This window comes from Mastomys coucha, unplaced genomic scaffold, assembly GCF_008632895.1.
Source record: "Mastomys coucha isolate ucsf_1 unplaced genomic scaffold, UCSF_Mcou_1 pScaffold21, whole genome shotgun sequence".
In the NCBI taxonomy this organism is placed as follows: domain Eukaryota; kingdom Metazoa; phylum Chordata; class Mammalia; order Rodentia; family Muridae; genus Mastomys; species Mastomys coucha.
Window position 1 is genome coordinate 58,525,432 of NW_022196904.1, and position 16,834 is coordinate 58,542,265.

General features: G+C 43.8%; 1 protein-coding gene across 1 annotated transcript in view; it reads left to right on the top strand.

The window, feature by feature from the left end:
- The window catches only part of Fam169b (family with sequence similarity 169 member B), an 87,509-nt gene that overhangs the window by 41,433 nt on the left and 29,242 nt on the right, over positions 1-16,834 (top strand). Inside the window, exons 4-5 of the mRNA XM_031384335.1 lie at positions 2,366-2,451; positions 9,747-9,924. Of these exons, the coding sequence (XP_031240195.1) occupies positions 2,366-2,451; positions 9,747-9,924 (264 nt within the window). The remainder of the gene's footprint in view (positions 1-2,365; positions 2,452-9,746; positions 9,925-16,834) is intronic.

Sequence of the window (16,834 nt, forward strand, 5' to 3'; positions counted from 1 at the left end):
TCCAGCCCCCATGATTTAGTTTTTTATCCCGTTGTCCCCAAAGTCTTCACTTAAAAAGGGTTGAAAGGGAACATGCATTTAAAAATTTAAATTTAATTTTTACTAAATTTATTAAACACACTGAAGTTTTAAAAATTAAATTTAAAATTTAAAATCGTGTGGCTTCCCAAACCCTTGGGCTTAGAAAGTAGTTTTAAAAAAAAATCTATTAAAAAAAAGGCATATGGACTGGAGAGATGGCTCAGTGATTAAGAGGACCGACTGCTCTTCTGGAGGTCCTGAGTTCAAATTCCAGCAACCATATGGTGGCTCACAACCATCTGTAATGAGATCTGATGCCCTCTTCTGGAGTGTCTGAAGACAGCTATAGTGTACTTACGTATAATAAATAAACAAATCTTTAAAAAAAAAAGGGGCATAAAAAATAACAGAAAGCAAGCAAAGGAACTTTTGTATGAGAGATGAGAACAAAGAGGTGGCCAGACCTGACCACTAAGTAGGGATAGACTGGTGAGACTGGAGTGGGCCTGAGTGAAGGGCTACCTTGGTCATCCGAGGCAAGCGGCTGAATAAATGGGATGGGAGCAGAAAAGCATGGAGTAATCCACTCATGGATTGGCAGGCAGGGTGCACATACGGCCTGCCAACCTTAGCTGCTTCCTAGACACTGGGGTGACGTGCTTGGGTAACTCTAGTGGGGCATCTGGGGCAGGTTGAATGTGTGTCCTGGTTCTCAAGTCCTCCAGACCTGGTTCTGAAGATGCTGTGCAAATCACCAGGTTGGTGGCACAGTTGGTAACAGTGAGATGGGGGGATGGAAAGCTCCACTCTGCTCCTGAGTCTTTGCTTCCAGAGCCGCCTTTCCCAAAGATAGCCCCTCCCCACGTGGCCCACCCATTCTGAAGATCATGCTGCATCTCTGGCCTTTTATTGGATTTATGGTCCTAAGTCCAGAGCTGGACCCTCCCTCTGGCCCTTCTAGCCAGTTGTCTTCATGCTACCTCCCTCTCAGCACCGCCTCTCGAAACGATGCTGATAATAGCTTCATTATGGGGCTGGAGGAAATGCGCATGGAAGCAGACAGGGCTGACTGGAGTGCCAAGGCATTGCTCAACACACAGGAAGTAGTTCTCTTCACGTAGGGCCCATGGATAACATTCGATCTTACGATGCCTAGGGAGTTATGAGCTGTGCAAATGATTAGACCTTTTTTTAAAAAGGTGCATTGTTTACAAAATTATGTGTATGAGCATTTTCTTGCATGTGTGTATGGTACCACTTGTGTGCCTTGTGCCTGCAGAGGTATCAGAGCCTCCAGAACTGGGTTTGTAGACGCTGCGAGCTGTGGGTGGCTGCTGTAAATTCTGAGCCTAGGTCCTCGGTCAGAGCGGTGGCTTTGCTCTCAGCTGCCAAGTCATTTCTCCCACCTCAAATGATTGGGCTTTGATATATGTCTCTTCATTTTATTTTGTTATTTTTTTTTTATTGTTTTAATGTGGACTGATTGGTGTTTTGCTCCCGTGTCTGTCTCTGTGAGGGTGTCAGATCCTCTGGAACTGGAGTTACAGACAGTTGTGAGATGCCATGTGAGTGTTGGGAATTGAACACAGGTCCTCTGGAAGAGCAGCCTGTGCTCTTAACTGCTGCATCATCTCACCAACCCTTGATATATGTTTCTAATAAGAAAAAATAATGTAAAAAAAAAAAAAACCCAGCAGAGTCTCATGTAGCCCAGGCTGGCCTTAAACTTGCTAAATTCCTGAGGGTGACCTTGTACTTCTGACTTTCCTGCCTCTACTCATCTTCGCCCCTTCCCCCATTTTTGTCCCTGAATGCCGGAACTGCATCATGTACATCACTGAAGTCTATATACCCAGTTTATGTGGTGGTGAGGGTTGAACCTGGGGCTTCATGAGCGGTAGACAAACATTCTATCAACTGTGATATATCCCTAAACCTAAAAAAACCCAAACAAACAAAAAAATAATTCTTAACTCATTGACTGCTTCAATATTGGTTTGTATTTTGTTTTATTCAGTGCCAATGGGCTATTTCTTTTTCTGAGCCACAAACAATCACCTGTAAAATACTTGTCTTGTCCCTATCAAGTGATTCTTCTAATTTGTGTTTTTATAGGACTCATAAACCTTACTCCAGGCTGGCACCTCAGCGGTAAAGCACTCGTGTTCCATGTTCAGGGCTCTGGGTTCTATCCACAACACCATAACGCAACCCAAACGATTAAAAATGTCACCCGGTTTCCCCACAAAGCAGACAACTTGTCGGTCCATGCTGTTGAAAGTGCCACCTCGCCACCAGGGAGTTTGCTGTGTGCCTCACACCTTTCTCTTGGTTTTCCCTTCAGTTGTGGCTGTTTACTTAAAGGGATCCTGGTGGTCCATTGAAGACGTCCTGAGAACTTCTGATCCCACACGGGAAGGGCTCATGAAGGTGAGGGGATGTTTTGTGGTTTTAAGTGACCATTTGCGAAGCAGGTGTTCAAGGTCTCTTTACTTGGGCCCAGGTTAATAAATTGAAACTGTGTACAAGCTCATGTATCAGGAAGTTGCATGAATAGTTTCTCGAGACAGATTTTCTTTTTCTTAAATATATTATTTCTTTTTATGTGTGCTGATATTTTACCTGCTTGTATATTTGTGTGAGGGTGTTGGATCCCTGGAACCTGAGTTACAGACGGTTGTGAAATGCCATGTGGGTGCTGGGAATTTGAACCTGGGTCTCCTGGAAAAGCAGCTAGTGCTCTTAACCACTGGAGCTATCACTCCAGGGACAAGACAGGGCTTCTTTGTGTAGCCAAGGTTACACAAACTCACCAGGCTGGCCTGGAACTCAGAGATCTGCCTGCCTCTGTCTCCCGAGGGCTGCAATTAAAGGTGTGTGCCACCACAGCCCGGCTGGAGCTGCTTCCTTGTAATCGCCATCTTTCTGAAGAGTGGGTTCCTCTGTGTCTGTGTTGTTCATGTCTGTGTACTCTTTTCCTGGGCTGCTCTGTGAGGTACCAAGTCTGACATGCTTACATAGCAAACTTTTCTTTGTCTCTTGATTCTAAAGGTTGGAGGTCCAAAGTTGAGGAGCATTTCTTTGGAGGGCTGTGAGGGAGTTTGTTGCCTGCTCTGTCCCTGCTTCTGTTTGCTTCAGCAGTTTTTTGGCCCAAAATGGTGGTACTTATGTGTCTCCACATGGCATTTCTTTGGAATCATCATCAGCCCCGGTTGAGAGTCCCACTTTTGGACATAAATTGTATTGGATTTTGGAAGAAGAATACTCTCTCAGTTGCCTATAACAACTCATTCTAAAAAAGTTCCCCTATACCAGCGGTGCTGGTGGGGATGTCAATATCTTTTGGGGGCACATCCATCAGTTCTAGCATCTTGCCAGCAAGGAGAAGAGGAACATTCGATGGTTGGCCAGACACCCGAGTACCGCTTAGTCTGCTTTACCATCTCAAGTTCCTTCTGTGCCTCGGTTTGTAAACTTTAATCTGTCCCATTTCTCTGCTGTGTTGAGAAGTTTTTCTTTTTTTCCTTTTTTCCTTTTTTCCTTTAGATTTATTTATTTATTTATTTTATTTGTATGAGTACACTGTAGCTGTACAGATGGCCATGAGCCATCATGTGTGTGCCTGCCTCTGTTTCTTGAGTGCTGCTGGGAACTGGACTCAGGATCTCTGCCAACCCAGCTTGCTCCAGCCCGCTTGCTCAGGTGTAATTCATGTAGCTGTCTTCAGACGCACCAGAAGAGGGTGGGCGTAAGATCTCATTATGGGTAGTTGTGAGCCACCATGTGGTTGCTGGGATCCGAACTCAGGATCTTCAGAAGAGCAGTCAGTGCTCTTACCCGCTGAGCCATCTCGCTAGCCTGAGAAGTTTTTCTTTCCAGTATACTCAGGTCATGATTATTGAGAGAAGATCTAGAAACAAATCCAGTTCTATCCTGCATATTTGTTGGCCCAGCTTCTTCGTGGGGCTGGTCTAACTTCAGAATCTTCAAACTCTTTGTTGTGCACATGGAGACACAGGTTTGAGTTACATAGTCAGTGAGTGATTTAGTTAGGTGTAAACTTCGGTGCCTCTGATGTCCGGCCTGGAGCCTTTGAGGTGTTGTGGCTTTGTAGAGCTGTAAAGTAGGAGCCTCGAGATGGTGAGGGTGGAGTCACATGGCTTCTCAGAGAGCAAGACAGTAGCTGCATTTCAGCTGGATTGAGGCTAAGGAGGGAGGCAGTAATCAGCCTGGAGATCTGACCACGTGCCTTGTAACTACCTGTTCATCTGGCTGCCAGATTTATTTTAATTATGTAGGTGAAATAAAGATTCTTTACCATCTTGAAATGGTGTGTCTTTCCACAATGGTCTAGAAAACTACTTTCTCCTTTCTGTGGGGTTCAGTAAGTGTTGAATGAAATGTCAACATTGGTTTACTTTCAGTTTGGAGAATGACTTTATAGTGTCATTTTTTCTATTGAACAATTAAAGCGTTGTTTATGCTTTACAGTTGGGCTGAAGACTCAGGAAGAACCTTTGTTTTGCAAGTATAATGTCCTGAGCTGGAATGTTCAGCACCCATGTAAAAAGCCAGGTATGGCTGTGTATACCAACTCGTGAGGGGTGGAAACAGGTGAACCCTGAGAGTTCCCTGAATGGCCAGCCGAGACAAGATGGCGGCCTCCCTCCTCCGTGCAAGCCTGTCTCAATGCAGTAAGACCAAGGGTAACTGAAGAAGACACCCAAGGTCCTGCTCTGGCCTCTGTATGGGTGTCCGTGGTCAAGTACATGCACCATACCAACACACCAACTAACACATACAGTGTGAAAATTTTAAATTTCCTGTATTTTTAAGCAAGTTTTATTGACATGTAATTTGCATACCATAACTTTACTCTAAAAAATACAGTTCTGTGATGTTTAATAGTCTTCCATCAATCACTGCATAACACTTTCATCATTCTAACTCTGTTCTTGGCTGAATGACAGTCCGGCGTATGGACGGACTATATTTTATTATCCAGTTGGTTCAGCTGATGGATATTTTTTTTTTAAAGATTTATTTATTATTATATGTAAGTACACTGTAGCTGTCTTCAGACACACCAGCAGAGGGCATCAGATCTCATTACGGATGGTTGCGAGACACCATGTGGTTGCTGGGATTTGAACTCAGACCTTCCGAAGAGCAGTCAGTGCCCTTAACTGCTGAGCCATTTCTCCAGCCCCAGTTAATGGATATTGAGTAGAGCACCCTTCTTAGCTTTCACCAGCCTTTTTGTATGACTTTTTTTTTTTTTTTTTTTTTTTTTTTTGGTTTTCGAGACAGGGTTTCTCTGTGTAGCCCTGACTGTCCTGGAACTCACTCTGTAGACAAGGCTGGCCTTGAACTCAGAAATCAGCCTGCCTCTGCCTCCCAAGTGCTGGGATTAAAGGCATGTGCCACCAGTGAGAGGCTTGTATGACTTTTTATGAGAACATGCATTTTGAATTTTCTTGCTTATAAACCTAGAAGCATAATTATTGGTCACATGGTATCTCTCTTTCTTTCTCTCTTCCTTTCTTTCTTTCTTTCTCTCTTTCTCTCTTCCTTTTTTCCTGTCTTTCTTTTTTTTAAGATCTATTTATTTAGTATATTATTTATACATTGTTGTTCTCTTCAGACATCAGAAGAAGGCATTGGATCTCATCAGATGGTTGTGAGCCACCATATGATTGCTGGGAATTGAACTCAGGACCTCTGGGAGAGCAGTCAGTGCTCTTAACCACTGAACCATCTCTCCAGCCCGGTATCTCTCTATTTCATATTTTGAGGAAATGCTAGGATTTCCCCGCACACTTACTGTACCACCCGATTTTCCCACCAGCAGTGCCAGCAGGCTTCGGCCTCTCCATGTCCTCAGCAATATGGAACTGCTATCTTCTTTCTCTATTATCCATCTGTGCTGTGAGTGGGAAATGTCCCCCATAGTCCCAAGTACTTGAACACTTGGTCCCCAGTTAGTTGTGCTGTGTGTGGAGTTATGGAAGCTTTAGGAAACAGAGCCTTGCTGAAGTATGTCACTGGAGGTGGGCTTTGAGGTTTTAAGAGTCCTGTCCCACATCCTGTTCTCTGTTGTCTGTCTCTGCCTCTCTCTGTGTCTCTGTCTCTCTTTCTCTATATCTGCCTCTCTCTTTATCTCTGTCTGTCTCTACCTCTCTCTTTATCTCTGTCTGTCTCTGCCTCTCTGTCTTGTGTCTCTGTCTGTCTCTTCCACTCTGTCTCTCACTTTATCTCTATCTGTCTCTGTATCTCTCTCTCTGCTTCCCGTGTATGGGTAAACATGTGACCAGCCAGTTTCCTGCTTCTGCTGCCTTGCTTTCCCCGACCTGTCGCCATCTCTTTCCCACCATAATGTCCCCTGTCCTTCTGGAATCTTAAGGCACAATAGCCCTTTTTTTTAAGTTGCTTGAGATGATGGTGTTCCATCACAGCAGCAGACCAGGAGCTTAGACACCATCGTGTAGCTGTGACGTGGTACCCTGTTGATGTGTGGATGTGTAGTCCCTGATGGCTAAGGATACTGAGCATCCTTTTTTATGCTCATAGGCCATTTGTATGTTGTGATGGTTTGTATATGCTAGGCCCAGGGAATAGCACTATTAGAGAGTATGGCCCTATTGGAGTAGGTGGGTCACTGGCTTTAAGACCCTCATCCTAGCTGCCTGGAAGTCAGTATTTTGCTAGTAGCCTTCAGATGAAGATGTAGAACTCTCAGCTCCTCCTGAACCATGCCTGCCTGGACGCTGCCATGTTCCTGCCTTGATGATAATGGACAGAACCTCTGAAACTGTAAGCCAGCTCCAACTAAATGTTTTTAAAGTAGTTGCCTTGGTCATGGTGTCTGTTCACAGCAGTAAAACTCTATCTAAGACATATGCCCTCCTCGGAAGAATGACTGTTGATCCTCCCTGAGTCCACTTTTAGACTGGGATATTTGAATTTTTGTTGTTGAACTGTGTTTCCCACATATTCTCAGTGCGAGCAATTTGTCACATATTTGTGACTGAGAAACTTGCGCAGCTTTTTTCCCATTCTGTAAGCTGCCTGTTTAAAAAGATTACACCTGGATCCAGTAGACTCAGTAGATGCTATTATAGATGTTCTGGATCCAGTAGACTCAGTAGATGCTATTATAGATGTTCTGGATCCAGTAGACTCAGTAGATGCTATTATAGATGTTCTGCAAGGTTTTCTTCCAGAAAGCTAGTGCTGCCTTGAGACTCAGCAGAGGAGCACGATGTGTGGTGCCCAAGTCCCTTTGTCCCAGGTGGACACAGTGGCCACTTGGTGACTGCTGGGGCTGATTGGTGAGCACACTCTGATAGAATGTTCCAGAGTGAGAGAGGTTGCTTTTCTCACTTCCCATCTCCTGTAAGTTTAGATTAGAAGTCCATCCCCAAGTTTCTGAGCGTGCGCTGTATGGATGTTTATGTTCAGGATAGAAAGAACTCAACAATGCGCACTGTGACATTCTACGCTCTCACCCTACCGCATACACAGGGATCTTTCCTTCTGTTGTGGGTAAGACTTTGTCTTTGCTTTGTTTTTAATAGGTTTTGCTTCTTAGCCACTTATTTTTCACAAATTACTAGAAAAAGTGTCTTTAATGCTCCCTTTGTTAATGTAATTAGTGGTCCCAGTGAGAGCTTAGAAATGGATCTTATTTTTATGTTTTTGGAAATGCTTCTAAGTCAAAATCACATGTCACGCATTTTTTTTTCTTCCTGTAATGGAATTGGACAAATTAAGCACACTCCCTTTTCCGCCTTCTTCTCTTGCCAGCGTTTGATTGGATGCTTCCCCTCTGCCACATGTAGTCTGCTCTCTACTCTACTTTCCCTTGGGTTTCATAAGTTGAAAAAAATACAGCCTCCCAGATGATACCCATTAGCTCTGACACCAGCTGGTTCTTAAAGCTGAACTTCATCTGGCTGCCACTGTCTGAGATAGAAAGGGAATCAGTCAGATCTGCATGTCTTCTAAGAGCTGGCTCCAGATGAAGGTGACATTTCTTCACATTCTGCACCATGAGGAAGTTTGCAGACCCCGGAAACTTGGTGTCTGATGTTAATAATAATAATTAATAATTAATAACAATAATTAATAATGAGCTGCCTTATTATTAATCACTTTAAAAGCAGACAAGTGTCCCAGTATGGTGGGTCAGTGGGTAAAAGTGGTTGCTGTGGGGACCTGATGATCAAAGTTTGATTCCCCTAAATCCATGTTAAGGTAGAAGGAGAAAACTGACTCCACAAAGTTGTCCTGTGACCTCCACATGTGTACAATGTTTCCACAGGTGTACATCTTCTGCTAATGTGCATGTGTGTGCATGGTGCATGGTATGTGTGTGTGTGTGTGTGTGTGTGTGTGTGCAAGACAGAGAAAGAGAGAGGGCACACATAGACACACAACGATAATAACAGACAGTGTTTTAGAGCTCACTCAACCTCTCTCATCCCTTGAACTGAATCTCAAAGAAGGCCGAATGACTGAGATCTCCCTAGAAATAAAAGCTGAGATCCCACAGTTATAGATGATGGTGTTGATGTTGAGGAGGACGATAATTTTTGGATCTGGTATTCAGCATAAACCTAGATGGGTGGCTTATTTGGTAAAGTGCTTGTCATGCAGGCACGAGCACCTGATTTCAACACCTGGAACCCATATAAAAAGTGGGACATTGTGGCACATGTAATCCCAGAGCTGGAGACTCAGGGACACATGGATCCCTGGGCTCACAGGTCAGCCAGGCTTTGGTGAGCTCCAGTTTCAGTGAGAGACTCTGTCTCAAAAATTAAAGTGGACAGCACCTGAAGAGTGATATGTAGTGTTGACCTCTGCACACACACACACACACACACACAAAAACACACACACACACCCACACACGTTCACGCATGCACATTGGCTCAGCACCATGACACAGTCCTCGTGTCAATGGCTGGCTGCTTTCATTTTCTATGCTGCATTTTCTCAGTTATTTGTGCTGCCTGGAGGGCTGTTTGTCAGATCAATAGGTCATGGTCTGGCTGTGTAGCCAAACATGGCCATGTAGCCACGTTCATGTGAATCCAGAAGAGAGGCCCAGTTTCAGCTACACATTTGCCCTTCCTGGGCCATTTACTCAGAAGAATCATAGACAGGCACGGGACAGCATTTTGGCTTGCATAAGGGAAAGCTTCCAACTAGGTGGGCCCGACTTTGACCACAGGGTGGTTTCCTTTCTTGGATGACTGTGCTGAGCATGGGCAGGAGGGTTCTATTATATAGCTTAGTTCAGGGTAGGCTTTAAGTCCTCGTAGTGCTCTGCGGTTGGGACTCCAGGTGTGCTTGAAATCTGTCGCAAGTTTCAAAAATCCGTGGCTTTTGCCGTGGCAATGATCCCACTCCCTCACCCCCTGCCACCCACGGGCAGGGCAAGGATGTCACTGGGTTAAAATGGCAGATTGGGTTATTTCAGGACACAGAGCATCTCATTGGATGGTTGACCTGGCTGCCCTGGAGGCAACTTCCTATTCTGTCACCCTCAGCAGAACCCCTCTGTCACGCTCTGTGGACTTAAAGACCTTGTCTGTGCACCTGAGTCTTCCTTGTAATAAGTCTTCATCGAAAGCAGCCTGCCTCTCCTGGCCTTGCCTTGAGCCACCTTCCTGTCTGGACTCACTTGCTGGGGGCCCCTCTATCTTTTTCCTTTTAAGGTTCGGTCCTTTGGGGAAAGAGTCGTTCTTTTTGTTCTCAACGCCATTGTTTTTGGAAGACTGGAGAGAAGACTGGACCATGACAACATGTTTTTTTTACCTCACCCTGCGAAGGAGCAAGCTAAGATTTTGTGGAGAGATGGAGCTGCAGTTGGATTTTACTCAATCAAAATGAAAGGTGAGGGACACATGGCCTATGGGGTGGAGGGTAGGGTGGGCATCCCGGATGTCTGCCTGTCTCTGCAGAACCCCTTAGCACTGGCACTCTCCTGGCTCAGGAAGCCCAGCTAGTTAAACTTTTGTGTAAATCAACCTAAGGCGTGGATTTCACTTTCCGCATCTCTGAAAGCCTTCTCCTGAGTTCCCAGGAAGAGCAATGTGACCCCACAACAGTGAACAATGGATGTGACTGAAGGCTTAATGCTTTACTTTTTTTTTCTTCTTACTGTTAACAATTAGCTGTCAGGAGAAATACTATTGCTGATAGCTGGCATGTGTTCAGGAAGCACCCTAGATGCCAAGACTTTCAGACATTACCTCAGAACACAAGACGGAATTGGCCACAAACACATGGTTAGGTTAGACAACAGCAACTTCCTTCTAGAGCCCTGGGCAAGCATTAGGTGTTCAACCATTGGGCTGCAGGTGTCTGTCTGTCCTTTCACATAGCTGCTTTCTTTAATAGCCTTTTTAAAAGGCTATCAACATCTGGCCTAGCTAGCTCTTAGCATCACCACCGCTTACTTCTTATAAAGTTATTCATTTTAAAAACTGCTTAAAAAAATTACAAGTGTTTATTTGGCAGGTGGGAGGAGGATTGGCCCAGGTGCGAGGGCCAGAGGATAACTTGTGTGGGTCTGTTTCCCCCCCTTCCCCCGTGTAAATTCTGTGGATCAAACTCATGTCATCAGGCTTGGTTGGAAACAATCTGAGCAAGCTCACTGGCAAGAAAAGTATCAATTTTAGCAACAATTAAATTTCCCAGAAAATCCCCAATGGATGTGCTATTTTTGGAGGTAAGTGTTCTTGGTGGATAGAGGCTGGTTTTTGTTTTGAACTATGTTCATTCACATTGTGTGTGTGTGTGTGTGTGTGTGTGTGTGTGTGTGTGTGTGTTTTCCACTTGTCCAGGATGGAAGGAAGTCCTTTCTGATCCTGGCAGAGACAGGCCATAACTAGGATATCTTAGGGTATTGCTAGCTTTTATATGACCAGTGTGCTTGTTTCCTTGTTACTTTTAAAAGATTTATGGCTGGACCATAAATCCATACCTCCAGTTCCAGGTTAGAGACCCTCTTCTGACATCCACGGTACCAGGCATGTGTGTTATGCTTACACTTATGTAGGTAAATACTCATAACATAATTTTTTTTCTCCCTGAGACCAAGGTTCCTCTGTGTAACAGTCCTGGCTGTCCTGGAAGTCACTCTGTAGAGCAGGCTCACCTTGAACTCACAGAGATCTATCTGCCTACCTCTGTCTTCTTAGGGCTATGACTAGACCAAGCCTGGTCTGTGCTAGCGTCTTAACTGCATATCTCTCCTCCCTGCTTCCTTTTCTATTTCGTGAGATGGATGGTTTGAAAATCACTGTTGCCAGGCCTTCATTTAAGGGTTGGTAGAACTTGGCAGTGAAGTCATCTGTTCTGAGCTTTTCTTTGTAGGTAGACTTTTTACTGCTGCTTCCATGCCATTGCTTGTTAATGAATCTGTTTAAGTTGTTTATATCCTTTTGATTGGGGGGGGTGGTCATATGTGTCTGGGGATGTATTCATTTTTTTTTTCTAGATTTTCTAGTTTTTTGGCACATACATTTTCAAAGTTTTCGCTGACAGTTCTCTGGTTTTGTTGGAACCTATAGTAACTTTCCTTTTCAGTCCTACTTTTCATTTAGTTGTGTGCTCCCTGGCTCTCTGGCTCTCTGGCTCCACCCCCTACTCTTGGTTCATTTGGCCACAGGCTTGTCAATCTTGTTTATTTTCATTTTTAAATAATCAACTTGTTGTGTGGCTGATGTTCTCTTAGATACCATTTCGCTGCTTTCTACCTGGGTATTTATTGGTGACTACTCTTTGGGTTTGGATTATTCTTGTCTTTCTAGAACTTTAAGGTGGGTCATCAGGCTATTTATTGAAATCTTTCTCATTGTTTACTATAAGCACTCATAGCTCTAAACTATTTTCTTTCTTTCTTCCTTCCTTCCTTTCTTTCTTTCTTTCTTTCTTTCTTTCTTTCTTTCTTTCTTTCTTTCTCTCTTTCTTTCTTTCAAGATTGCCTTAGCTGTATCTCAAGTTCTGATCAACTGTGATAGTGGGAATTTTAAAATTCCTTCTCTGACTTCTTCAGTGACTCACTGGTCATTCAAGGACATAATGTTTTTGTATAGTCTTTTCCTACTATTGATTTCTCTTTTCTTGCACAATGTTCTGTTAAGATACAAGACATCATTTAGATCCTTTTGTATTTGGTGAGGTTTGAATTGTAGCCAGAATGTCTGTTTTTGAAAAAAAAGTTGCATGAGAATATGGGCTCAGACAAATATGTACTATGTATCTTATGGATGGAATATTAGGTAGCTGTCAGGTGACTTTATTCGCTCTGTTCTGTAGTTTAACTCTTAACATTTCTTTGTTGGCTTTTCAACTAGATGCCCTCTTCTGAAGATGAACATAGGACTTTGAAATCACCCACTGTTACTGATAGTGTCAGGGACCTGTTTGACCTCTATGTCTATTAGCATTTGCATGTTGAAAGTGGGGACTCTAATGTTTAGTGCATGTATTGGCAACTATTACAACCTCTTGATGAATTGTCCCCTTTATTTGTATGTATGGCATTCTTTTTATCTCTTCTGACTAACTTTGGTTTGAAATCTATTCATATTTTTGGAGACATGGCCTCATATGTCCAGGATGCCCTTGAACTTCCTTTGTAGCTGAGGATGACCTTGAACTTCTTGTCCTCCTGTCTCCCTAACACACTGTCATGCCTGAGCAGTACAGTACTTGCAAGTGAACCCAGTGCCCTGTGCTGGGCATGTATTATGTCAACTTAACTAAACCCTCATCCCAAAAGTCTGGTTTTATTAGACACCAGACCAGCTATGCCAGCTTGTTTTTGGTTTCTGCTCATTTGATAGATTGTTTTCCATTCTTTGACTCTGTCTAGGGATATTTTTACCAGTGAGTTGTGTTTCTTGGAGACAACAGATGGTTGGATCTTGTTTTTGAATCCACTCAGCCAATCTGTGTCTCTTTCTAGTTGACTCGAGGTGATTTACATTTCAAGTTATTAATAGTGGTGTCTAAATGATTGTTTGTTTTCCCCTCTTCTGTTGGTCTCAGGAGTTTACTGGTTTTCTGGCTTCACTGTGGTGGATTCCTTCCCAGGGCTTCTTTGTTCGTCTCTCCCTCTCATGAAGTTTATTCTTTCCTGTGTCCTTGTGATGGTGGGATTCTTTTTCTTCTAGAGTGCTGTTGGGTGACCATGAACTTCCATGGTGTGGGTGTGTCTTAGTATGCCCTGATTTTCTCCCCCACCTCCCCCCCTTTTTTTTTGTGGTTTTTCAAGACAGGGTTTCTCTGCATAGCTCTGGCTGTCCTGGAACTCACTCTGTAGACCAGGCTGACCTTGAACTCAGAAATCTGCCTGCCTCTGCCTCCCAAGTACTGGGATTAAAGGCATGTGCCACCACTGCCCAGCTCTTCCACTTTTAAAGACAGCTTTGCTGGCTTTAGCAGTCTTGGTTGGTAGTTACTTATTTTCAGATCTTGGCATACAGCATTCTTCCTTCCCTGGCCTTTATGCTGTTAAGAGACCTGCTATTATCCAGATGTTTCTGCCTTTGTAGGTAAGTTGGCATTTTTCCTGAAGAACTTTTAATGTTGTTTCTTTGTTCTAGAGGTAGGGGGAGATTTTTTTTTTCCAGGATATATATATCTATATATCTATATATCTATATATCTATATATCTATATCTATATCTATCTATATGTGGAGGGGGCTCTAAATGCCTCTTGTGTTTGGATATGTATTTCTCTATGTTTGGAAAATTTTCTGCAATAATTTCATTCAATAGGTCTGTGCCTTTAGTGTTTATGCAAGCTCTTCCTTCTATGGTGTGGTGGTTTGAATCAGTATGGCTCCCACAGCCAAGCCAACAAACCAGTAAATTCCTGAGACCAACAGAAAACAGTCATTTAAACACCACTATTAATAACTTGAAATGTAAATGACCTCTAGTCAATGAGAAAGAGACATAGAGAGTGGCGCTAGTAGGAGGCAAGGCTTTGTTGGAGTAGCTGTGGCCTTATTGGAAGTGGCCTTATTGGGGTGGGCTTTGAGGTCTCCAGTGCTCAAGCTATGCCGAGTGAGACACAGTCTCTTCCTTGCTGCCTGTGGACCAAGATGCAGATCTTTCAGGTACCTCTCTAGTACCATGTCTGCCTGGAAACCACCATGCTTCCCACCGTGATGATAATGGACTAAACCTGTGAAACTGTAAGCCTGCACCAATCAATGTTTTCCTTTGTAAGAGTTGCCTTGGGTTATGGTGTCTCTTCGCAGCAATAAAAGCCAAACTAAGACATCTGGGTTCTTAAGTTTGGTCCCTTGATCACATTCCAGAATTTTTGGACGTTGTGGTCACGTGTATTGATAGAGATTTTTTTTTTTTAATTATATATTTTATTTACTATTGGGTGAGAGGGAGTCATACTAGTGTCATGACTTACAAATGCCATGGTGGGTGTGTGGAGGTCAAAGGACAGTAGGCAGGAGTCCATTCTCATGTAGGTCCTGGGGATTTAAGTCAGGTCTTCAGGATGGTGGCAGGAAACTTTCCCTATTGATCCGTCCCACCAGCCCACTGCCTGCTTGTTTGGCTAGTTTTGTTTATTGATGTTTGAAGAAGAAGGCATCCATCTGCCTTGTCCTCCAGCCTTGATGATCCTTCTTCTGCTTGCTCAAGTCTGTTGGTGATGCTTCTCACTGTGGTTTTTTTTTTTCATAATATTTTTATTGATTATTTGGAAATTTCTCATTATGTACCCTGATCACACTCACTTTTCAGTCTTGTCAGAGGCCCCCGCCAATGTGGCCTCCCCAACAAAAAGGATAAGAATAAGAATGAGAATGAGAATGAGGAGGAGGAAGAGGAGGAGGAGGAGGAGGAGGAGGAAGAGGAAGAGGAAGTAGAAGAAGAAGAAGAAGAAGAAGAAGAAGAAGAAGAAGAAGAAGAAGAAGAAGAAGAAGAAGAAGAAGAAGAAGAAGAAGAAGAAGGAGAAGAAGAAGAAGAAGAAGAAGAGGAGGAGGAGGAGGAGGAGGAGGAGGAGGAGGAGGAGGAAAAGAAGAGGAGGAAGAGGAGGAGGAGGGAGAAGGAGAAGAGGAAGAAGAAGAAAACTCCAAGTTCACTTTGTGTTTCCTCTGTCCTCACTGTGCATGTTCAAACTCCCAGTAGCCAACTCCTTAAAGAAAATTGAGTCTTTCCCCACCTGCGCCCCCACCAGAAGCCCTTGATTATGGAGGGCTACACTTCAGCATCCTTATCACAATTTCTAAGAGTTCTCTTCAATAGTTTCCTATCTAGGCTTTATTTTTTGGGGAGTTGGGTAGTGGTGGTAGGGGTTGTTGCTAAAGCCTTCTATATCCCTCTTCTTCAACTGCGAATCTACAGTCATTGATACCACTTCAAAAGCAGATAGCGTTTGTGTCATTTATAGTCAATAAGAACCTAGATCATGGTTTCTGGCAACAGCATGGACCACGGACATCCACATGGTCTCTGACCTGCATATGTCATGACCTCAGCATGGTCTCTGGTGGCAGTACAGACCACAGACATCAACATGGCCCTCTATTGTAGCACAGGCCACAGACACCATTATAACCTTCCGTGGTAGCATGGGCCAATGACATCAACATGACCTCTGGGGCAACACAAGTCAAAGACACCAACATGGTCCCTAGTGGCAGCCTGGTCCATGGACATCAACCTGACATTAGGTGGCAGCATGGCCCACAAAGATCAACTTGGTTTCAGGTGGCAGCAAAGGCCACAGACATCTCCATGGCTTTCAGTAGTAACATGGCCATGGACCCAGCTCCCAGTTGCAGCAGGATCACAGACCATAACCATAGCCCTTGGTGGCAGCATGGACCTTGAACATACATGACCTCTCAGGCCACCCACATCAACATGGCCCTCACCTTGGATCTCCACTGTGTAAGTACCTCTCTTTTCCTTCATCTTTCCCATCTCTCTTTTGCATATTCATTTGTTGTAGTGGCATTGGAAACTGCAATGTCCCATAGTGTATATATATATATTAAACAAACAGCTTAACATGCAAATATTCATTGCAACAAATTATTGGTCTGGTTCAGGCTTTGTGGTTTCTGATGCACCATAAATACTGGCCTTGTCTCTGCTATCCTGCTGTTGCACAGAGTCAAGTGATCTTGCTGTAAGGCAGAGTATCCTGGGGTAGGTTCTGTGTGAGTTCCAGGCTCCTGCAGAACTCCTTGCCTCCCCAAGGCTCAGGGCTCTACCTTTGTGTGTGTAGCCTGCAGGCAGCACCACTACCCCTCTCCCCTTTCTTCCTCCCTCTGTCTCCCAGCAGAGCAAGCAGCATGGGCTGCAGCCTCAACAGGACCTAGGACTGGCTCTATTCATTGATGACACCTGGTTTTGCAGGACTAGCTCTTTCATGTACTCCAGCAGTTTGTAGATGGATTAGATGTTGGAGTGGGCCAACTCAAGGCACTGCATCTGGGCCTGGATGGCAGCAGAGTTGGTCAGCCCCACACAAGGCTATCACTGTGCTTTTTATTTGATTCATTGATTTTTTTTTTTCTTTTCCAACATTTCTATTTCCCCCCCAAATCTTAACTTCCTTATAGGATTGTCTCCCATTTTCTGGCTTTTCCCATTAATATTACTGTTTTTCTTATGTATCTTACTGCCTTTTTCTGATATGTTGTTGATTTTCCTCTCCAGATCCTGTATTGTGTTTATTTGCTTGTTTTTATCTTCATTTACATTATCAGTCATTTTTACTAGGAAACTTGAGAAATCTTCACCTGACTGTA